Raw genomic sequence first — 25,565 nt, 5'->3', positions numbered from 1 at the left:
AAATTGAAATAAGTTGACTTTTGTGTATGAGCGTGTTAAGGGCATTGAGATATGTCATGGACTTTATGCTGCACGTGTTTGAGTAGATAGATCTCGAAAGTTCCACTAGTGAGATTAAGAGACAAAATTGATATGACAAAATACATATAAATTAAAATATGCTATGGACTTCATGCTGCATAATATGTAAGTTTGAGTGAAAGATGCCTGTCTTATACATTACAAATTTGAGTGAAGGAGGACTCCACAAAAAGAGCAAAAGCTGTGATCTCCATATTCTGGCATTTGAGGCAATAAAGGCAACCAGCTGGAAACATGTATCTCAAAGAAATTGAAAAGAATTAAAAAAAAAGAATTATTGTATACTATCTACTTCATGTTGGCCGATATCACCTCATTTCACTTATAATACATTCAATTATTTTTAAGTTATGCTAAATAGTATTTCCATTTATAGGAACTAGGTGACTCTGAGGCATATAGATGCCCACTGTTCTTACTATAGATATTTACACTTTAAATTAATAATCTGCCAAATATATATTTTCACTAAATAAAAAAACATGACAATATACAATGAAATACAATTGTAAACACAAAATAAAATCGATAAGTCGAAATAAGATTGCAAAAACTAAACTTAGTAAAATTTTGATGATCCAAATGATTTGAGTTTTCTTTAGTGTTAATTCCGCCAATATTTGTCTTTAACCAACTCGACACGTGTTTCGCCTCTACACGAGGCATCCTCGGGACATGTTTACATTGTTGAATGAACAAACAAATTGGGTCCCTTCACCATTGTTACGTATCTCTTCCTGGGGAATTACGTCACAACAGCCGACCAATCACAGCGCGTTATTTCATGGGACGACAGGTATAAACAAGGTTTTCCGGCTCTTTGGATTCAGTCTCGTGCCAGATTTTGCCGAGTCAACACGTCCTGAGAATGCCTCGTGTAGAGGCGAAACACGTGTCGAATTAAAGACAAATATTGGCGGAATTAACACTAAAGAAAATTAAAATAATTTGGATAATTATGAATTTCAGCAAAGTAACGCCAACTACAGTAAAAATTTTGATGGTATAAATAAAACATAATTCAAAATCGTGGCATAGGTACTAATACGTCGTTATATTTTATTTACACACTTATTTATTTTACTTATAATTAATAATGTTTTAGACAACGATCACACTTTACTAATTATGTACAGGCTACTGTTTTTGACTAGATTTCCATCGCTTTGACGCTGTATATATACATTATAGCGTAACCTTATCATATCCTAACTTATTTATTTATTAATAATCTATTTTAATAAGTAATATTATTTAAGAAGAGTACAGAATAGAAAGTCAAGTAGCGACACAAGAATAATTTTATAGAATGATAGATCCCTTTCAATAATGCTTTTTGCAAGAATACATGACGTAGTTACTCGAGGTGGTAATAAACTGTATACTGCCTATTAGCAATAGGAACAAACACAGTGTTACTATTGCATTGGTAAAAACACTGTATTTGAAAAAACAAAATCGCATTTAGAATAAAAAAATGAGAATTTGAGTGTAATTTTAACATCAGCAACGTAACACGATTAAATACAGTGTTATTGTCAGTTGTAATAACGCTGTATTTAATGAAATAAAATTAGCAGAAAAACAAAAGGTGCAAATACAGTGTTACTACGGCAGGACTAATAACACTGTATTTGATGAAACATATTTCCAAAAGTCCAATGTACCAAATTTTTGCACTGAGCCTACAAAAATAATGTATACTAGCCATTAACATTCACTGTCGCATTCATACTTTTATGATTTTCGCCGTAAATAATAGTATTCATCCGTTTTCTTTTGTCTCGAGCGAGAGGGCAACTAACGAACACCTAATTCTGTTGTAAATATCCATGGATTTTCGTTTAGATGTAATTACAAGCAAATATTTCGTTGATGCTCAGTGTGACGCGCGCAGATCGATGTGATATGATTCGTATCGCGGAACGGTACGTCTTAGGTGGTTTGTAATGCGTTGTGACTCAGATCATAATGTCACTGTCAGCGGCTGATGATCGAGATTGTTAGAACGAGCGAACAAGTTTATTCACAACGAGTAGATGTCCTACAATCTACATGAAATGATATGAGTCGTATCGCGGAACGGTACGCGTTAGGTGGTTTGTAACGCGTTATGACTCAGATCATAATGCTACTGTCAGCGGCTGATGATCGAGATTGTTAGAACGAGGGAACAAGTTTATTCACAACGAAAAGATGTCCTACAATCTACTCATTCTGAATAAAATGATATGAGTCGTATCGCGGAACCGTACGCCTTAGGTGGTTTGTAATGCGTTATGACTCAGATCATAATGTCACTGTCAGCGGCTGATGATCGAGATTGTTAGAACGAGCGAACAAGTTTATTCACAACGATAAGATGTCCTACAATCTACATGAAATGATATGAGTCGTATCGCGGAACGGTACGCGTTAGGTGGTTTGTAACGCGTTATGACTCAGATCATAATGCCACTGTCAGCGGCTGATGATCGAGATTGTTAGAACGAGGGAACAAGTTTATTCACAACGAAAAGATGTCCTACAATCTACTCATTCTGAATAAAATGATATGAGTCGTATCGCGGAACCGTACGCCATAGTTGGTTTGTAATGCGTTATGACTCAGATCATAATGTCACTGTCAGCGGCTGATGATCGAGATTGTTAGAACGAGCGAACAAGTTTATTCACAACGAAATGATGTCCTACAATCTACTCATTCTGAATAAAATGATATGAGACGTATCGCGGAACCGTACGCCTTAGGTGGTTTGTAATGCGTTATGACTCAGATCATAATGTCACTGTCAGCAGCTGATGATCGAGATTGTTAGAACGAGCGAACAAGTTTATTCACAACGAAATGATGTCCTACAATCTACTCATTCTGAATAAAATGATATGAGTCGTATCGCGGAACCGTACGCCTTAGGTGGTTTGTAATGCGTTATGACTCAGATCATAATGTCACTGTCAGCGGCTGAAGATCGAGATTGTTAGAACGAGCGAACAAGTTTATTCACAACGATAAGATGTCCTACAATCTACATGAAATGATATGAGTCGTATCGCGGAACGGTACGCGTTAGGTGGTTTGTAACGCGTTATGACTCAGATCATAATGCCACTGTCAGCGGCTGATGATCGAGATTGTTAGAACGAGCGAACAAGTTTATTCACAACGATAAGATGTCCTACAATCTACATGAAATGATATGAGTCGTATCGCGGAACGGTACGCCTTAGGTGGTTTGTAATGCGTTATGACTCAGATCATAATGTCACTGTCAGCGGCTGATGATCGAGATTGTTAGAACGAGCGAACAAGTTTATTCACAACGAGAAGATGTCGTACAATCTACTCATTATGAATGAAATTATATGAAACGTATCGCGGAACCGTACGCCTTAGGTGGTTTGTAATGCGTTATGACTCAGATCATAATTTCACTGTCAGCGGCTGATGATCGAGATTGTTAGAACGAGCGAACAAGTTTATTCACAACGATAAGATGTCCTACAATCTACATGAAATGATATGAGTCGTATCGCGGAACGGTACGCCTTAGGTGGTTTGTAATGCGTTATGACTCAGATCATAATGTCACTGTCAGCGGCTGATGATCGAGATTGTTAGAACGAGCGAACAAGTTTATTCACAACGAGAAGATGTCGTACAATCTACTCATTCTGAATGAAATGATATGAGTCGTATCGCGGTACGGTACGTGTTAGGTGGTTTGTAATGCGTTATGACTCAGATCATAATGTCACTGTCAGCGGCTGATGATCGAGATTGTTAGAACGAGCGAACAAGTTTATTCACAACGAGAAGATGTCGTACAATCTACTCATTATGAATGAAATTATATGAAACGTATCGCGGAACCGTACGCCTTAGGTGGTTTGTAATGCGTTATGACTCAGATCATAATTTCACTGTCAGCGGCTGATGATCGAGATTGTTAGAACGAGCGAACAAGTTTATTCACAACGATAAGATGTCCTACAATCTACATGAAATGATATGAGTCGTATCGCGGAACGGAACGCCATAGTTGGTTTGTAATGCGTTATGACTCAGATCATAATGTCACTGTCAGCGGCTGATGATCGAGATTATTAGAACGAGCGAACAAGTTTATTCACAACGAGAAGATGTCGTACAATCTACTCATTCTGAATGACATGATATGAGTCGTATCGCGGAACGGTACCCCTTAGGTGGTTTGTAATGCGTTATGACTCAGATCATAATGTCACTGTCAGCGGCTGATGATCGAGATTGTTAGAACGAGCGAACAAGTTTATTCACAACGAGAAGATGTCGTACAATCTACTCATTCTGAATAAAATGATATGAGTCGTATCGCGGAACCGTACGCCTTAGGTGGTTTGTAATGCGTTATGACTCAGATCATAATTTCACTGTCAGCGGCTGATGATCGAGATTGTTAGAACGAGCGAACAAGTTTATTCACAACGATAAGATGTCCTACAATCTACATGAAATGATATGAGTCGTATCGCGGAACGGTACGCGTTAGGTGGTTTGTAATGCGTTATGACTCAGATCATAATGTCACTGTCAGCGGCTGATGATCGAGATTGTTAGAACGAGCGAACAAGTTTATTCACAACGAGAAGATGTCGTACAATCTACTCATTCTGAATAAAATGATATGAGTCGTATCGCGGAACCGTACGCCTTAGGTGGTTTGTAATGCGTTATGACTCAGATCATAATTTCACTGTCAGCGGCTGATGATCGAGATTGTTAGAACGAGCGAACAAGTTTATTCACAACGAGAAGATGTCGTACAATCTACTCATTCTGAATGAAATGATATGAGTCGTATCGCGGAAAGGTACGCGTTAGGTGGTTTGTAATGCGTTATGACTCAGATCATAATGTCACTGTCAGCGGCTGATGATTGAGATTGTTAGAACGAGCGAACAAGTTTATTCACAACGAGTAGATGTCCTACAATCTACATGAAATGATATGAGTCGTATCGCGGAACGGTACGCGTTAGGTGGTTTGTAACGCGTTATGACTCAGATCATAATGCCACTGTCAGCGGCTGATGATCGAGATTGTTAGAACGAGGGAACAAGTTTATTCACAACGAAAAGATGTCCTACAATCTACTCATTCTGAATAAAATGATATGAGTCGTATCGCGGAACGGTACGCCTTAGGTGGTTTGTAATGCGTTATGACTCAGATCATAATGTCACTGTCAGCGGCTGATGATCGAGATTGTTAGAACGAGCGAACAAGTTTATTCACAACGAGTAGATGTCCTACAATCTACATGAAATGATATGAGTCGTATCGCGGAACGGTACGCGTTAGGTGGTTTGTAACGCGTTATGACTCAGATCATAATGCCACTGTCAGCGGCTGATGATCGAGATTGTTAGAACGAGGGAACAAGTTTATTCACAACGAAAAGATGTCCTACAATCTACTCATTCTGAATAAAATGATATGAGTCGTATCGCGGAACCGTACGCCATAGTTGGTTTGTAATGCGTTATGACTCAGATCATAATGTCACTGTCAGCGGCTGATGATCGAGATTGTTAGAACGAGCGAACAAGTTTATTCACAACGAAATGATGTCCTACAATCTACTCATTCTGAATAAAATGATATGAGTCGTATCGCGGAACCGTACGCCTTAGGTGGTTTGTAATGCGTTATGACTCAGATCATAATGTCACTGTCAGCGGCTGATGATCGAGATTGTTAGAACGAGCGAACAAGTTTATTCACAACGATAAGATGTCCTACAATCTACATGAAATGATATGAGTCGTATCGCGGAACGGTACGCGTTAGGTGGTTTGTAACGCGTTATGACTCAGATCATAATGCCACTGTCAGCGGCTGATGATCGAGATTGTTAGAACGAGCGAACAAGTTTATTCACAACGATAAGATGTCCTACAATCTACATGAAATGATATGAGTCGTATCGCGGAACGGTACGCCTTAGGTGGTTTGTAATGCGTTATGACTCAGATCATAATGTCACTGTCAGCGGCTGATGATCGAGATTGTTAGAACGAGCGAACAAGTTTATTCACAACGAAATGATGTCCTACAATCTACTCATTCTGAATAAAATGATATGAGTCGTATCGCGGAACCGTACGCCTTAGGTGGTTTGTAATGCGTTATGACTCAGATCATAATGTCACTGTCAGCGGCTGATGATCGAGATTGTTAGAACGAGCGAACAAGTTTATTCACAACGATAAGATGTCCTACAATCTACATGAAATGATATGAGTCGTATCGCGGAACGGTACGCGTTAGGTGGTTTGTAACGCGTTATGACTCAGATCATAATGCCACTGTCAGCGGCTGATGATCGAGATTGTTAGAACGAGCGAACAAGTTTATTCACAACGATAAGATGTCCTACAATCTACATGAAATGATATGAGTCGTATCGCGGAACGGTACGCCTTAGGTGGTTTGTAATGCGTTATGACTCAGATCATAATGTCACTGTCAGCGGCTGATGATCGAGATTGTTAGAACGAGCGAACAAGTTTATTCACAACGAGAAGATGTAGTACAATATACTCATTCTGAATGAAATGATATGAGTCGTATCGCGGTACGGTACGTGTTAGGTGGTTTGTAATGCGTTATGACTCAGATCATAATGTCACTGTCAGCGGCTGATGATCGAGATTGTTAGAACGAGCGAACAAGTTTATTCACAACGATAAGATGTCCTACAATCTACATGAAATGATATGAGTCGTATCGCGGAACGGAACGCCATAGTTGGTTTGTAATGCGTTATGACTCAGATCATAATGTCACTGTCAGCGGCTGATGATCGAGATTATTAGAACGAGCGAACAAGTTTATTCACAACGAGAAGATGTCGTACAATCTACTCATTCTGAATGACATGATATGAGTCGTATCGCGGAACGGTACCCCTTAGGTGGTTTGTAATGCGTTATGACTCAGATCATAATGTCACTGTCAGCGGCTGATGATCGAGATTGTTAGAACGAGCGAACAAGTTTATTCACAACGATAAGATGTCCTACAATCTACATGAAATGATATGAGTCGTATCGCGAAACGGTACGCGTTAGGTGGTTTGTAATGCGTTATGACTCAGATCATAATGTCACTGTCAGCGGCTGATGATCGAGATTGTTAGAACGAGCGAACAAGTTTATTCACAACGAGAAGATGTCGTACAATCTACTCATTCTGAATAAAATGATATGAGTCGTATCGCGGAACCGTACGCCTTAGGTGGTTTGTAATGCGTTATGACTCAGATCATAATTTCACTGTCAGCGGCTGATGATCGAGATTGTTAGAACGAGCGAACAAGTTTATTCACAACGAGAAGATATCGTACAATCTACTCATTCTGAATGAAGTGATATGAGTCGTATCGCGGTACGGTACGTGTTAGGTGGTTTGTAATGCGTTATGACTCAGATCATAATGTCACTGTCAGCGGCTGATGATCGAGATTGTTAGAACGAGCGAACAAGTTTATTCACAACGATAAGATGTCCTACAATCTACATGAAATGATATGAGTCGTATCGCGGAACGGTACGCCTTAGGTGGTTAGTAATGCGTTATGACTCAGATCATAATGTCACTGTCAGCGGCTGATGATCGAGATTGTTAGAACGAGCGAACAAGTTTATTCACAACGAGAAGATGTCGTACAATCTACTCATTCTGAATGAAATGATATGAGTCGTATCGCGGAACGGTACGCCTTAGGTGGTTTGTAATGCGTTATGTCTCAGATCATAATGCCACTGTCAGCGGCTGATGATCGAGATTATTAGAACGAGCGAACAAGTTTATTCACAACGAGAAGATGTCGTACAATCTACTCATTATGAATGAAATTATATGAAACGTATCGCGGAACCGTACGCCTTAGGTGGTTTGTAATGCGTTATGACTCAGATCATAATGCCACTGTCAGCGGCTGATGATCGAGATTGTTAGAACGAGCGAACAAGTTTATTCACAACGATAAGATGTCCTACAATCTACATGAAATGATATGAGTCGTATCGCGGAATGGTACGCGTTAGGTGGTTTGTAACGCGTTATTCCTCAGATCATAATGCCACTGTCAGCGGCTGATGATCGAGATTGTTAGAACGAGCGAACAAGTTTATTCACAACGATAAGATGTCCTACAATCTACATGAAATGATATGAGTCGTATCGCGGAACGGTACGCCTTAGGTGGTTTGTAATGCGTTATGACTCAGATCATAATGTCACTGTCAGCGGCTGATGATCGAGATTATTAGAACGAGCGAACAAGTTTATTCACAACGAGAAGATGTCGTACAATCTACTCATTATGAATGAAATTATATGAAACGTATCGCGGAACCGTACGCCTTAGGTGGTTTGTAATGCGTTATGACTCAGATCATAATTTCACTGTCAGCGGCTGATGATCGAGATTGTTAGAACGAGCGAACAAGTTTATTCACAACGATAAGATGTCCTACAATCTATATGAAATGATATGAGTCGTATCGCGGAATGGTACGCGTTAGGTGGTTTGTAATGCGTTGTGACTCGACCGAGATTGTTAGAACGAGCGAACAAGTTCATTCGCAACGAGTAGATGTCCTACAATCTACTCATTCTGAATGAAATGATTTGAGTCGTATCGCGGACCGCTACGCCATAGGTGATTTTGTAATGCGTTATGACTCAGATCATGTATCAGTCGAAATCTGCAATTATCACAGTGGTATCATATAACAGCAACGCAAGAGCTGGTATTGACGAATATAACAATTCTGTTTAGAGCCCGTAACAAAAATGTATATTAGTCAATGATCTTGCTATCGTGTTAAATCTTGTCTTTAAAATGCCGTAACGAAATAACATTCGGTTTCGGTTGTCTCATCTCTCGAATATAAGGGATATTCCAAAATTTTTTAGGGGTCATTCCAGTGTTTGCCAGGAACAGTACAATCGCCATTCCTAATTTTTCCGCAAAATAGATGTAGTATTAAACTGTTGTTTTGGTTTGAAGAGCTTGAGAATCGATGTATTCACAAAGGCAGTTACAAGAGGGAGGCTCCTTTGCACTCCTGTGCCGGCTAAATTGCAAGTTGTTGGTGTTGCAAGAGAATGTGGGCGACGGTGATCTCTTAACACCAGGTGAACCGTACGCTCGTTAGTCCTCATTTTCCATAAAAAAAAGATTATGAGTACCACAACGGTGCCTATTTCCGCCGTGAAGCAGTAATGTGTATTATTGCGTTTTGGTCTGAAGGGCCTTAGTGATATTACTGGCCAAATGAGATTTAACATCGCATGCCTCAAGGAGACGATCGCAATTGTAGTGCCACTCAGAATTATTGGGTTTTTCAACAATTCTGAGTGAACTGCATTGTAATGGGCAGGGTGTATCAATAACCATCAGCTGAACTTCCTGCTCATCTCATCCCTTATTTTTATAAAAAAAAAACTATCTTTGACTTTGAGTGTGAAGGGCGCTGGCCAGAGTGATATGAGAATCAGATCATAATTTCACTGTCAGGACCTGATAGTTCAGACTGACATAACGCTTATCTGCTAAAAACGAGTATAAAATAATAATAAAAAAGTGAAATATCAACATCTGCAAATATCACATCGCTACGCATAACAATAACTAACACTAACGGAAGAAGTACCAATATATCAATTTTGTAAAAATCCATTACAAAAAAGTATACTAGTCAATGATACTCTTGCTATCGTGTTAGCCCTTGTCTCAATATTGCCGTAACGAAATGATATTGTGTTTCTGTTGTATTTTGTCTCGAACATTAGCGAAATTCACAAACTTGTTAATAGCCATGCCGAAGTCTTCCGCAAAATAGGTGTGGAATTGTACTGTTGTGTCGATTTGAAGAGCTTAAAAATCGATTTATTTAATAAGACATAAGATGTTCCATCTTTGACATTGAGATTGATATGAATCGTATCGCGAAACGCTACGATTTAGGTGGTTTTGTAGTGTGTTATGATTCAGATCATAATGTCAATGTCAGAGGCTGTGATTCAGATTTATATTAGGTAAATCTGCTAAAAAAATAGTATAAACAGTGCAATGTTGCATGAAAAAAGTGAAATATCAACATCTGCAAATATCACATCGGTACGCATAACAATACCTAACATCAACGCAAGAAGTACCAATATATCAATTTTGTAAAAACCCATTACAAAAAAGTATACTAGTCAATGATACTCTTGCTATCGTGTTAACCCTTGTCTCAATATTTCCGTAACAAAATGATATTGTGTTTCTTTTTGTTTTCAACAAATTAATTAGTATTAGAGAAATTTATGAATTTCGTTAATAAAATTTTGACATAAAGAATAAAGAAGGCATCTGGTTACTACATCGATTTTACAAGCAAGTAGATGAGTGCAAACAATTCAGTTAACCAACTGCGGTAAACGGGCGCGACGTACTGAACGCTCATTGGTTAGTTAAAGACTACAACATACCGTAATTTGTCAGAAAAATATAACATATAGAATCGCTAGTCACTGGCTATTTAAAAGGCGTCTATGGGTTAAAATGTCACTGAGTCACTCCATTTTCAACAATCATACATTTTTACAATAATTAGTAGCTTTTGTCAACATCACTTACTCGTGGTTGCAGTTTAATTTTTTAGGGCTAAATATTTAGAAATAAATTGAAAGAGTTCGAAGAGATAGAAGAGATGAAAGAGGCTTTGAGTTGCCTAATTATAGAAGGATCGATATGCATGCTATATATTATCACCGCTTTCCTTTTGATTATCTCTAAAGCCATAAAAATTAACCCTCCAAATTGTTAAGTTGTGAGAAGTTAAGTAACATTCTATATACAAAAACAATGTACATAAATGATACTTTTTGAATACGGCATTCTATAATTTTGCGAGAAGTTTTTTTCAATTCTTAATCAATGAACTTCATCAATAATTTAAAATTAAGTATTGTTTGCAACTAAACGGTGTTTTTAAGTAAACAATAATCCTTGATTAAATTAGATTAAAAGTTTTATAGTGATCGCATTTCCACAATTCTATTTCCATAACGATGATATTGAGTTTCTGTTCTATTTCTATAGCTATTTTATCTAGCTGAATTGGTTACGGATTCAGATTTTCAACTTTTGCTGTGTCTTTCGCATATAATTCTTGATGTCACGTATCTAGATGTCGCGCATTGTCTTCGAGAGTTTCCTTCTATATATTTTAATCTTCGTTGACGTAATTCGTCTCTTGCTAAAGCTCAGAGCTATTTAAAACAGCTGGAGAGATAGAAAGTAGTCAGTGGATTTTAAAAACATCGTCAATGTTATGGAAATAAACTGTGGAAATGTCATTCTATATTTTTTGACATTTTATAAGTGGAACGTTATAACTGTTACAAGTTACAGGGTATTGGTAGTGATTAATAATGAAAGGTGTTAATGTTAATTCAAAAAGTAGCATTAGTTAGTTTTGCATTAAGAATGTAATTAATAGTTGAGTCCACCAATAGTTTAGTTGTGATGTAATGTTTTGTTTTTAAATTTTGTAGTTGAAGAAAAGATCGAAGAGATAGAAGAGATGAAAGAGACTTTGAGTTGCCTATTTATAGAAGGATTGATATGCATGCTATATATTATCACCGCTTTACTTTTGACTATCTCTACAGATATTAAAATTATCCCTCCAAATTGTTATGATATGAGACGTTAAATTACATTCTCTATACAAAAACAATTTACATAAATGATACTTATTGAAAAAGGGCATTTTATAATTTTGAGAGAAGTTTTTCAATTCTTGTTCACTTCATGGATAATTTAAAATTTAGTTTTGTGTCAAATAATCCTTGAAACCTTTTATAGTGATCGCATTTCCACAATTCTATTTCCGTAACGATAATATTGAGTTTCTGTTCTATTTCTATAGCTATTTTAACTAGCTGAATTGGCTACGGATTTCAGATTTTCAATTTTTGCTGTTTCTTTCGCATATATTTCTTGATGTCACGTATCTAGATGTCGCGCATAGTCTTCGAGAGTTTCCTTATGTGTATTTTAATCTTCGTTGAGGTAATTCGTCTCTTGCTAAAGCTCAGAGCTATTCAAAACAGCTGGAGAGATAGAAAGTAGTCAGTGGATTTTAAAAACATCGTCAATGTAATGGAATTAAACTGTGGAAATTTCATTTTATATTTTTTGACCTTTTATAAGTGGAACGTTACAACTGTTACAAGTTACAGGGTATTGGTAGTAATAAATAATGAAAGGTGATTATGTTAATTCAAAAAGTATCATGTTAGTTTGTTTAGTTGTTATGTAATGTTTTGTTGTTAAATTTTGTCGTTGAAGAAAGGATCGAAGAGATAGAAGAGGCTTTGAGTTGCCTATTTATAGAAGGATCGATATGCATGCTATATACACAATGTTCATGAATAATTTAATATAAAGTTTTGTGAGCAACTAAACGCCTTATGTTTTTTCGTAAACAATAATCCTTGATAACTTTTATAGTGACTGCATTTCCACAATTCTATAACCGTAACGATGATATTTAGTTTCTTTTCTATTTCTATAGCTATTTTAACTAGCTGAATTGGCTACGCATTTCAGATTTTCAATTTTTGCTGTTTCTTTCGCATATATTTCTTGATGTCACGTATCTAGATGTCGCGCATAGTCTTCGAGAGTTTCCTTCTGTGTATTTTAATCTTCGTTGACGTAATTTATCTCTTGCTAGAGCTCAGAGCTATTCAAAACAGCTGGAGAGATAGAAAGTAGTCAGTGGATTTTAAAAACATCGTCAATGTAATGGAAATAAATGTGGAAATGTCATATTATATTTTTTGACCTTTTATAAGTGGAACGTTACAACTGTTACAAGTTACAGGGTATTGGTAGTGATTAATAATGAAAGGTGATGATGTTAATTCAAAAAGTATCATGTTAGTTTGTTTAGTTGTAATGTAATGTTTTGTTGTTAAATTTTGTCGTTGAAGAAAAGATCGAAGAGATAGAAGAGATGAAAGAGGCTTTGAGTTGCCTATTTATAGAAGGATCGATATGCATGCTATAAACACAATGTTCATGAATAATTTAATATAAAGTTTTGTGAGCAACTAAACGCCTTATGTTTTTTCGTAAACAATAATCCTTGATAACTTTTATAGTGATTGCATTTCCACAATTCTATATCCGTAACGATGATATTTAGTTTCTTTTCTATTTCTATAGCTATTTTAACTAGCTGAATTGCCTACGGATTCAGATTTTCAACTTTTGCTGTGTCTTTCGCATATATTTCTTGATGTCACGTATCTAGATGTCGCGCATTGTCTTCGAGAGTTTCCTTCTGTGTATTTTAATCTTCGTTGGGGTAATTTGTCTCTTGCTACAGCTCAGAGCTATTCAAAACAGCTGGAGAGATAGAAAGTATTCAGTGGATTTTAAAAACATCGTCAATGTAATGGAAATAAACTGTGGAAATTTCATTTTATATTTTTTGACCTTTTATAAGTGGAACGTTACAACTGTTACAAGTTACAGGGTATTGGTAGTAATAAATAATGAAAGGTGATTATGTTAATTCAAAAAGTATCATGTTAGTTTGGTTAGTTGTTATGTAATGTTTTGTTGTTAAATTTTGTCGTTGAAGAAAGGATCGAAGAGATAGAAGAGGCTTTGAGTTGCCTATTTATAGAAGGATCGATATGCATGCTATATACACAATGTTCATGAATAATTTAATATAAAGTTTTGTGAGCAACTAAACGCCTTATGTTTTTTCGTAAACAATAATCCTTGATAACTTTTATAGTGATTGCATTTCCACAATTCTATATCCGTAACGATCATATTGAGTTTCTGTTCTATTTCTATAGCTATTTTAACTAGCTGAATTGCCTACGGATTCAGATTTTCAACTTTTGCTGTGTCTTTCGCATATATTTCTTGATGTCACGTATCTAGATGTCGCGCATTGTCTTCGAGAGTTTCCTTCTGTGTATTTAAATCTTCGTTGGGGTAATTTGTCTCTTGCAAGAGCTCAGAGCTATTCAAAACAGCTGGAGAGATAGAAAGTAGTCAGTGGATTTTAAAAACATCGTCAATGTAATGGAAATAAACTGTGGAAATGTCATTTTATATTTTTTGACCTTTTATAAGTGGAACGTTACAACTATTACAAGTTACAGGGTATTGATAGTGATAAATAATGAAAGGTCATGATGTTAATTCAAAAAGTATCATGTTAGTTTGTTTAGTTGTTTTGTAATGTTTTGTTGTTAAATTTTGTCGTTGAAGAAAAGATCGAAGAGATAGAAGAGATGAAAGAGGCTTTGAGTTGCGTATTTATAGGAGGATCGATATGCATGCTATAAACACAATGTTCATGAATAATTTAATATTAAGTTTTGTGAGCAACTAAACGCCTTATGTTTTTTCGAAACAATAATCCTTGATAACTTTTATAGTGATTGCATTTCCACAATTCTATAACCGTAACGATGATATTTAGTTTCTTTTCTATTTCTATAGCTATTTTAACTAGCTGAATTGCCTACGGATTCAGATTTTCAACTTTTGCTGTGTCTTTCGCATATATTTCTTGATGTCACGTATCTAGATGTCGCGCATTGTCGTCGAGAGTTTCCTTCTGTGTATTTTAATCTTCGTTGGGGTAATTTGTCTCTTGCTACAGCTCAGAGCTATTCAAAACAGCTGGAGAGATAGAAAGTAGTCAGTGGATTTTAAAAACATCGTCAATGTAATGGAAATAAACTGTGGAAATTTCATTTTATATTTTTTGACCTTTTATAAGTGGAACGTTACAACTGTTACAAGTTACAGGGTATTGGTAGTAATAAATAATGAAAGGTGATGATGTTAATTCAAAAAGTATCATGTTAGTTTGTTTAGTTGTTATGTAATGTTTTGTTGTTAAATTTTGTCGTTGAAGAAAGGATCGAAGAGATAGAAGAGGCTTTGAGTTGCCTATTTATGGAAGGATCGATATGCATGCTATATACACAATGTTCATGAATAATTTAATATAAAGTTTTGTGAGCAACTAAACGCCTTATGTTTTTTCGTAAACAATAATCCTTGATAACTTTTATAGTGATTGCATTTCCACAATTCTATATCCGTAACGATCATATTGAGTTTCTTTTCTATTTCTATAGCTATTTTAACTAGCTGAATTGCCTACGGATTCAGATTTTCAACTTTTGCTGTGTCTTTCGCATATATTTCTTGATGTCACGTATCTAGATGTCGCGCATTGTCGTCGAGAGTTTCCTTCTGTGTATTTTAATCTTCGTTGGGGTAATTTGTCTCTTGCTAGAGCTCAGAGCTATTCAAAACAGCTGGAGAGATAGAAAGTAGTCAGTGGATTTTAAAAACATCGTCAATGTAATGGAAATAAACTGTGGAAATGTCATTTTATATTTTTTGACCTTTTATAAGTGGAACGTTACAACTATTACAAGTTACAGGGTATTGATAGTGATAAATAATGAAAGGTGATGATGTTAATTCAAAAAGTATCATGTTAGTTTGTTTAGTTGTAATGTAATGTTTTGTTGTTAAATTTTGTCGTTGAAGAAAAGATCGAAGAGATAGAAGAGATGAAAGAGGCTTTGAGTTGCCTATTTATAGAAGGATCGATATGCATGCTATAAACACAATGTTCATGAATAATTTAATATAAAGTTTTGTGAGCAACTAAACGCCTTATGTTTTTTCGTAAACAATAATCCTTGATAACTTTTATAGTGATTGCATTTCCACAATTCTATATCCGTTACGATGATATTTAGTTTCTTTTCTATTTCTATAGCTATTTTAACTAGCTGAATTGCCTACGGATTCAGATTTTCAATTTTTGCTGTTTCTTTCGCATATATTTCTTGATGTCATGTATCTAGATGTCGCGCATAGTCTTCGAGAGTTTCCTTCTGTGTATTTTAATCTTCGTTGACGTAATTTATCTCTTGCTAGAGCTCAGAGCTATTCAAAACAGCTGGAGAGATAGAAAGTAGTCAGTGGATTTTAAAAACATCGTCAATGTAATGGAAATAAACTGTGGAAATGTCATTTTATATTTTTTGACCTTTTATAAGTGGAATGTTACAACTGTTACAAGTTACAGGGTATTGGTAGTGATTAATAATGAAAGGTGATGATGTTAATTCAAAAAGTATCATGTTAGTTTGTTTAGTTGTAATGCAATGTTTTGTTGTTAAATTTTGTCGTTGAAGAAAGGATCGAAGAGATAGAAGAGGCTTTGAGTTGCCTATTTATGGAAGGATCGATATGCATGCTATATACACAATGTTCATGAATAATTTAATATAAAGTTTTGTGAGCAACTAAACGCCTTATGTTTTTTCGTAAACAATAATCCTTGATAACTTTTATAGTGATTGCATTTCCACAATTCTATATCCGTAACGATCATATTGAGTTTCTTTTCTATTTCTATAGCTATTTTAACTAGCTGAATTGCCTACGGATTCAGATTTTCAACTTTTGCTGTGTCTTTCGCATATATTTCTTGATGTCACGTATCTAGATGTCGCGCATTGTCGTCGAGAGTTTCCTTCTGTGTATTTTAATCTTCGTTGGGGTAATTTGTCTCTTGCTAGAGCTCAGAGCTATTCAAAACAGCTGGAGAGATAGAAAGTAGTCAGTGGATTTTAAAAACATCGTCAATGTAATGGAAATAAACTGTGGAAATGTCATTTTATATTTTTTGACCTTTTATAAGTGGAACGTTACAACTATTACAAGTTACAGGGTATTGATAGTGATAAATAATGAAAGGTCATGATGTTAATTCAAAAAGTATCATGTTAGTTTGTTTAGTTGTAATGTAATGTTTTGTTGTTAAATTTTGTCGTTGAAGAAAAGATCGAAGAGATAGAAGAGGCTTTGAGTTGCCTATTTATAGAAGGATCGATATGCATGCTATATACACAATGTTCATGAATAATTTAATATAAAGTTTTGTGAGCAACTAAACACCTTATGTTTTTTCGTAAACAATAATCCTTGATAACTTTTATAGTGATTGCATTTCCACAATTCTATATCCGTAACGATGACATTTAGTTTCTTTTCTATTTCTATAGCTATTTTAACTAGCTGAATTGGCTACGGAATTCAGATTTTCAATTTTTGCTGTTTCTTTCGCATATATTTCTTGATGTCACGTATCTAGATGTCGCGCATAGTCTTCGAGAGTTTCCTTCTGTGTTTTTTAAATCTTCGTTGAGGTAATTCGTCTCTTGCTAGAGCTCAGAGCTATTCAAAACAGCTGGAGAGATAGAAAGTAGTCAGTGGATTTTAAAAATATCGTCAATGTAATGGAAATACACAGTGGAAATGCCATTCAATATTTTTTTGACCTTTTCAAAGTAGAATGTTAAAACTATTACAAGTTACAGGGTATTGGTAGTGATTAGTAATGAAAGGTGATGATGTTAATTCAAAAAGTATCATGTTAGTTTGTTTAGTTGTTATGTAATGTTTTGTTGTTAAATTTTGTCGTTGAAGAAAGGATCGAAGAGATAGAAGAGATGAAAGAGGCTTTGAGTTGCCTATTTATAGAAGGATCGATATGCATGCTATAAACACAATGTTCATGAATAATTTAATAAGTTTTGTGAGCAACTAAACGCCTTATGTTTTTTCGTAAACAATAATCCTTGATAACTTTTATAGTGATTGCATTTCCACAATTCTACATCCGTTACGATGATATTTAGTTTCTTTTCTATTTCTATAGCTATTTTAACTAGCTGAATTGCCTACGGATTCAGATTTTCAACTTTTGCTGTGTCTTTCGCATATAATTCTTGATGTCACGTATCTAGATGTCGCGCATTGTCTTCGAGAGTTTCCTTCTGTATATTTTAATCTTCGTTGACGTAATTTATCTCTTGCTAGAGCTCAGAGCTATTCAAAACAGCTGGAGAGATAGAAAGTAGTCAGTGGATTTTAAAAACATCGTCAATGTAATGGAAATAAACTGTGGAAATGTCATTTTATATTTTTTGACCTTTTATAAGTGGAATGTTACAACTGTTACAAGTTACAGGGTATTGGTAGTGATTAATAATGAAAGGTGATGATGTTAATTCAAAAAGTATCATGTTAGTTTGTTTAGTTGTAATGCAATGTTTTGTTGTTAAATTTTGTCGTTGAAGAAAAGATCGAAGAGATAGAAGAGATGAAAGAGGCTTTGAGTTGCCTATTTATAGAAGGATCGATATGCATGCTATATACACAATGTTCATGAATAATTTAATATTAAGTTTTGTGAGCAACTAAACACCTTATGTTTTTTCGTAAACAATAATCCTTGATAACTTTTATAGTGATTGCATTTCCACAATTCTATATCCGTAACGATGATATTTAGTTTCTTTTCTATTATATAGCTATTTTAACTAGCTGAATTGCCTACGGATTCAGATTTTCAACTTTTGCTGTGTCTTTCGCATATATTTCTTGATGTCACGTATCTAGATGTCGCGTATTGTCTTCGAGAGTTTCCTTCTGTGTATTTTAATCTTCGTTGGGGTAATTTGTCTCTTGCTAGAGCTCAGAGCTATTCAAAACAGCTGGAGAGATAGAAAGTAGTCAGTGGATTTTAAAAACATCGTCAATGTAATGGAAATAAACTGTGGAAATTTCATTTTATATTTTTTGACCTTTTATAAGTGGAACGTTACAACTGTTACAAGTTACAGGGTATTGGTAATAATAAATAATGAAAGGTGATTATGTTAATTCAAAAAGTATCATGTTAGTTTGTTTAGTTGTTATGTAATGTTTTGATGTTAAATTTTGTCGTTGAAGAAATGATCGAAGAGATAGAAGAGGCTTTGAATTGCCTATTTATAGAAGGATCGATATGCATGCAATATACACTATGTTCATGAATAATTTAATATAAAGTTTTGTGAGCAACTAAACGCCTTATGTTTTTTCGTAAACAATAATCCTTGATTACTTTTATAGTGATTGCATTTCCACAATTCTATATCCGTAACGATCATATTTAGTTTCTTTTCTATTTCTATAGCTATTTTAACTAGCTGAATTGCCTACGGATTCAGATTTTCAACTTTTGCTGTGTCTTTCGCATATATTTCTTGATGTCACGTATCTAGATGTCGCGTATTGTCTTCGAGAGTTTCCTTCTGTGTATTTTAATCTTCGTTGACGTAATTTATCTCTTGCTAGAGCTCAGAGCTATTCAAAACAGCTGGAGAGATAGAAAGTAGTCAGTGGATTTTAAAAACATCGTCAATGTAATGGAAATAAACTGTGGAAATGTCATTTTATATTTTTTGACCTTTTATAAGTGGAACGTTACAACTGTTACAAGTTACAGGGTATTGGTAGTGATTAATAATGAAAGGTGATGATGTTAATTCAAAAAGTATCATGTTAGTTTGTTTAGTTGTTATGTAATGTTTTGTTGTTAAATTTTGTCGTTGAAGAAAAGATCGAAGAGATAGAAGAGATGAAAGAGGCTTTGAATTGCCTATTTATAGAAGGATCGATATGCATGCTATGTTCATGAATAATTTAATATTAAGTTTTGTGAGCAACTAAACGCCTTTTATTTTTCGTAAACAATAGTCCTTGATAACTTTTATAGTGATTGCATTTCCACAATTCTATATCCGTAACGATGATATTTAGTTTCTTTTCTATTTCTATAGCTATTTTAACTAGCTGAATTGCCTACGGATTCAGATTTTCAACTTTTGCTGTGTCTTTCGCATATATTTCATGATGTCACGTATCTAGATGTCGCGCATTGTCTTCGAGAGTTTCCTTCTGTGTATTTTAATCTTCGTTGGGGTAATTTGTCTCTTGCTAGAGCTCAGAGCTATTCAAAACAGCTGGAGAGATAGAAAGTAGTCAGTGGATTTTAAAAACATCGTCAATGTAATGGAAATACACAGTGGAAATGCCATTCAATATTTTTTGTGACATTTTCAAAGTTGAATGTTGAAACTGTTACATGGTTTTGGTAGTGATTAATAATGATGTTAATTCAAAAAGTATCATTCGTTGAAATTTGCATCTAGAATCTAATTAATAGTTGAGACCACGTCGATAAATAATTTAATAAAACGAGTTCCTTTTTCTTTTCTCTTAGATACCATTTAGAGTTTTGCAGATACAATTACATATTAATTATTATTATTTATCAACGTGGGACATATTGTCCGTACATATTGATTAATTACTAAGGAAGACATATTTACTGTCAAATATTACATTGTTATAAATACAAAAAAAAATTGTAATTAAAACTTATAATATTATATTAAGAAATAAAACTATTAGATATATACCGCTATCAAATCAAGAAATATACATAATTTTGTTTCGGTCTTGTACTTAGGATCAAATAATTCGCATGAAAAGAAAGCAATGTTAAAACAAATTGGTTTACGGATCAAAATAAAATAAATGCTAAAAAGCAAACCAATCCGTTATTTCGATGCAACATAATATAAATCCCTGATTTCTGATTATTATCAGGGTTGCCAGGTTTTGTCGCCTCTTACGACACCCTTGTATCCTGGCATGGGATTGGGGTTAGTATTCTATTCCGCCCCAATACGGAAAGGCGCATTGAATTACAATAAATATTATGACAATTTGAAGAAATAAGAGAGACATTTAACTAAACGTGACTTAATACAAATATCATACTATTTAGTTTAATTCTAATATACATAATGTTCCGTCTTTGTGAGCCGCTGCAGTTTTCAATATATTAATATTTTTTTTATAAAACTAATTATAGCTAAGGTGTTTGAGTCATTTATGACTCGTAGAATGCTCAATAGTTTTGTGAAGTAATAAGGTTTTGTTTATGTACATTGGTATGACCAGATAACTGTTTGATAAAAAATTATAATGGCAAAATGTAGTTTGTGATTTTGATTGGAATGAATGGAGTAAATCACGTTTTCAAATAACTATAAATTGGATAGTTCTAGTATTGTTTGATTTCGGAATTGTATGAGATTTATTGCAGACTTTATGGATAACCAAGCTCCCATAGTTTGCAATGCCTACAAGGTTATAAAATCCGTAGCTGGTATTCACGGTAACTAATTCATATTGATTTGGGAATACTGTAGCTGGTATTTGATTTCATGAAGGGGCTCTGAGAGCAAAACAATTTTGTGGAATGCCGTCAGATAGACATCAACATGATTTGGGTGCAAATTTGTACTTTGACGTAATGGCGTGATATTCAGATTCCGGTAGGTATTAAGCTGAACAACTCCTCAATATGTTTAAACTAGAAAATTTATATACATATTTTCGCCTATTCAAAGTCTTAATAAATCTCGTAAAATGCCAAGTGTACATTTTATCATGATCTTTGGTCATTTCAAGCCTTAACCACCTTTCAATTAGTAAGTTTACGACTTATCTGAAGAACATGGTAAATGGTGAGATAATTACCATGTCATACCATTTGAAATCATTCTGAAACGGTTAGAGTTATGTCGGGAGATGTTTAGAGAGGATAGTGTGCGAAAATCTGTTTTTCCCAAGACAAAGATTTCCCAGTGATCATTGGTAAAACGTCCAAATACATCCTTTATTATAAAGCCTTATGTTTTCCTAAGCCTAAGATAAAACATTTGTTTATAACGTACTTAATCAAATTTATTTTTAATATTTGGAAAGCCATTCTTTATTTAATTATAAGCCACTTATAGATTTACCTGTTTACTATAATTTTTGCTTTTATATATTTTCACAAAACATTGCGAAACCCAATAAAATCAATGTGATTCGATTCAGTTGATTAGACAATATTTATTATAAATGAAATTAAATGAAATTGATTGTTTTGCAGGAAAAAAATATATATATAAAATACAAATAAGAAAATAAGAATACCCTTGTTTTCTTGTAACATAAATAGATCATTTTCATCACCAAAACTAAATTATTACTTAACATGAGGTTGCACTGTAATACACACATATTAAATATAAACCACATCAAAGACTTATCCTATTGAAGAATTGTACAGAATAAAAAATATAGTATAGATCAGAATTTAAAGTATGTCCATACTTTCGTCAACAAAATTCTTATTCTTTTTATTAGATAGGTAAATAATGTTTCTGATTCATCTGCATTCGCATGAGTTCGCCGATCGATAACGAGAATTCGAGAGTTATATACTTCAAAAAATTACTGCGAATACATCGTAAAAATAGTTAGTTAAAAGAAAAAAGACTCTATTTGATAAATGAACGACTATATATGTCGATTTGTCATTTTTATATTATAATATTAAGTTACGCTGTACTAAATATAACACTTAAACTTTCTAAAAAGATATTATTAGACGGTTAAATATGCGGATACGATAGCATTAGAAGACTTGCATATTGAATCCTTTTTTGGCAGCAATGGGTAGACGCTCACCGAAGAGAAAGGGGTTCTCCATCTAAAGAAAATATTTCTTAATTAATATTATTGGAAGCACATGGTGTTGAATATTCGTAGAGTAAGGTGGATTGTATAATGTGAGTACAAGTATAGTCCGACAACTACGTGCGCGACCGTTCCACGGGCTGACAGACGGTGGTAGGGAAGGGGTATTAACCTTCCACGATCGCCAATGGCCCGGCACTGAGGTGTGTCATAGATCGGTACCATATTGGCGCCGATCTTTTTAACGCATTTATTTTACATGTATTAATAGATTGCTTATAATTAGTATGATATAAGAAAACTATTGAAACATGCTATAAGACCGTGCAAAATAAACTATCTTAAAAACAAAATGAGAGTTAGACTTGGTCAGGGCGTAGTGTACCGAACGGCACTTCAGATTTTAGTGTATATGAAAGATTTTGAAAGGATGGCAGTCTCACTTGTTGGCCTTTCCCGCAACACCACCCGCTATCCGCTGACATCTTATTACCCCGGCCCCGCCAGCGTCTGTCATCCCGTGGAACGGTCGCGCATAAAGTTACTATATCGGACTATACTTGTACTTACATTAAACAAGTCACCTTGCTTTACGAATATTCAACACCATTTGCTTCGTATTGTATATAAATATTTACATATCATTATATAGTATTATTAGTTATTATATTATATTAGTATATAAAATTAATATAGTCTGTTTTTTGGTAAGCTAGGTTCCAAGGCAAAGGATTAGCGTATAATATAGTATATCTACTTATAAGTTGAGCTGCCACCTGAAACCCTAAAGATGTGATTTTATTATTTTAGTTAATATTTATAGAAGAGAGAAGCGAGATACGTGTTACGTAATGTTAAGTGCCTACTCTTCTGCAATCCAGAAGAATCCCAAGAACGTTGCCGGCTTTTTAAGAAGGTGTACGCGCTTCGCTAATGTCGTATCGTCCTGGGAAACCTGGGACGTGAAAGACCATTCCATAGTTTGGTTATAGAAATTTGTAACTGATACATTTTTTAACGTGCGGCAATAACCAAGCTCTTAAGCAATACCTATTACCATTTTACATACCTGTGGTAAAGTCACTACTTTATTATTATTATAATATGTAATCAGCAAATTTTACATTCTTGGCGACTTTAAGTTAATTCTTTTGTTTTAATTTTTAATCTTATTAGTTTAACTATAAGTGAAAACTTGTAATTAGCCTTCAGTACTTAATTTTATACCTTCTTGTTAATAAAATAGCTCGAAGTTATATATGCAAGTGTTACTTGAAATGGCACTGTCGAGGAATGTCATAATATATTCAGACGGAGTAGATGATATCACAATTTAAAGCGGCAGGAATCAGGTGCTTGAATTAATTAACCGTTTCAATGCTGAGTAAGAGTGTTGTAATGTTCTGAATTGAATGAATAAGATGTTGTTTACTAACATCTGGGTTAAACTTTTTGGCAACCAGATTCTTGTGGTCAGGGAAGTGGAGGTCCAGGTCAGACGAAGAGTCATCAGGGCAGCTAAACATGTGTTCACCATCACACATACAGCGTTGAGCTAGCTGATACTCTCGACTGAACGCAGCAGTGTTTTCAAACTCGCTGATGCATCCTTGGTCTTCTAGAATAAAAAAAAAAACGTTCTTCTTCAGCAAATGAAATGTTATTCTTTAATTATATTGTGCATAAGCATTTTTTGGGAAAATTTATCTCTGAACATTGCAACCTTTTCTTTGTTGCTGATCAAATGTGTCTAGGCTCACTCAGATTACGTAATAGAAGTAATTTTGAAGGTAGACTGGAATCGATGGAATACAAGATAAAGAAAGTCTCGCAGGGGATCCAAATTTGTTTGGTGTAATTTAGGACCAACGTGACCAGAACTACTACTATTACTAAGCCCTCTCATTTCACAAGTAAATGTTACTATCCTTACAACTTTTTATCTTATATGTTATGTTATGTTGGCGTGTTTCCTTCAATTCAACTAGTAGAATCGGCAATAAATCAGCCTTGATTGTATGCATTCATGAAGACAAGGAAAACTATAACACTTACATGTGTAATGGTGGTTCGAATTGCCGTCAGAATTTATTAATAATTACATTAGATTAACAGTTACATTACATAACATTAACAGTTAAATTACATTACATTAACCGTTACATTACATTACATTAACAGTTAAATTACATTACATTAACAGTTATATTACATTACCTGTGTAACCAACTGGGCAGGGGTTGGGAGGATTGCAATAAGCTGGCAGTACTGCATCTGTCTTGACCATCTGGCGATTCGGAACGAGTCCTGATGGTTGAAGTCGCTGCTCCCCTTCTCCTGCACCGCCGGTTACATACTGGTGTCCCCACAGTGAGCTAATTCAGATGTTAAGAATTACGGTTATTGATATAGTATACATGATGGGTAAACAACGGAAGTCCAATTACCCCACTATTGCATGCTAACTAACTTGCTAACTTAGTAAATAATCCTTACAATATGTTTGAGAAGCGTTGCTCCACAACGCGGTTCTAAGGAACTTTTTGCCACGTACAAGCAAAATATTGACATATTTCATGTAAAGTTAAATGTTTTCAGATTGCTGATTTGTAATAATTTAAAGTAATTACTGATTTCTTTAATCCCATTCTTAAATATTTTTTTTTCTGAATCCTTAACTCATTGTGATAATATATACACTTGATAAATGTATACACTTTTATAACAAAGTCCCAGCCACTGCTCAGGCATTATCTATAAATAAATTTATTTTTTTTTATAAAAAATAGGTCTGTCGTAAACCCTCTTACTCTACAGCTGAATATCTAATTGATCGGACAGCCTGGGAGTATTTTTAGATTAAGATTATGATTATTTTATAGCGATAGAAATGACTGTACACTATTGTATATTTTTATTGAAAAGAGCGCAAAACAAAAT

The 25,565-nt window shown here is 34.6% G+C and overlaps 1 protein-coding gene and 1 long non-coding RNA gene across 25 annotated transcripts in view; one reads left to right on the top strand and one right to left on the bottom strand.

Annotated features, from left to right (window-relative positions):
- Window positions 1–2,143: 2,143 nt before the first annotated feature.
- On the top strand, window positions 2,144–8,464 carry LOC126971720 (uncharacterized). Its single transcript, XR_007730972.1, has 12 exons — window positions 2,144–2,177; window positions 2,344–2,500; window positions 3,313–3,478; window positions 3,802–3,967; window positions 4,291–4,456; window positions 4,614–4,779; window positions 5,269–5,425; window positions 5,758–5,914; window positions 6,238–6,394; window positions 7,198–7,363; window positions 7,687–7,852; window positions 8,333–8,464. It is a non-coding gene; the product is annotated as an uncharacterized LOC126971720 (long non-coding RNA).
- A 3,752-nt stretch (window positions 8,465–12,216) lies between these two features.
- The window catches only part of LOC126971687 (neuroendocrine protein 7B2), a 45,298-nt gene continuing 31,949 nt past the window's right edge, over window positions 12,217–25,565 (bottom strand). The window contains exons 5-9 of one of the 24 annotated variants that reach the window (XR_007730937.1): window positions 24,843–25,000; window positions 24,062–24,243; window positions 18,466–22,638; window positions 14,707–15,859; window positions 12,217–14,050 (exon numbers count right to left, since the gene is read on the bottom strand). Coding sequence is in view for 1 of the 24 variants with exons in the window: in XM_050818081.1 (XP_050674038.1) it covers window positions 22,564–22,638; window positions 24,062–24,243; window positions 24,843–25,000 (415 nt within the window). In the remaining 23 variants the exon portion in view is untranslated. The other 23 variants (XR_007730936.1, XR_007730938.1, XR_007730943.1 and 20 more) reach the window with 23 other exon arrangements.

This window comes from Leptidea sinapis, chromosome 24 (assembly GCF_905404315.1).
Source record: "Leptidea sinapis chromosome 24, ilLepSina1.1, whole genome shotgun sequence".
NCBI classification, from domain to species: domain Eukaryota; kingdom Metazoa; phylum Arthropoda; class Insecta; order Lepidoptera; family Pieridae; genus Leptidea; species Leptidea sinapis.
The sequence above is the reverse complement of the archived record's forward strand: the minus strand, read 5'-3'. Positions and strand labels throughout refer to the sequence as shown.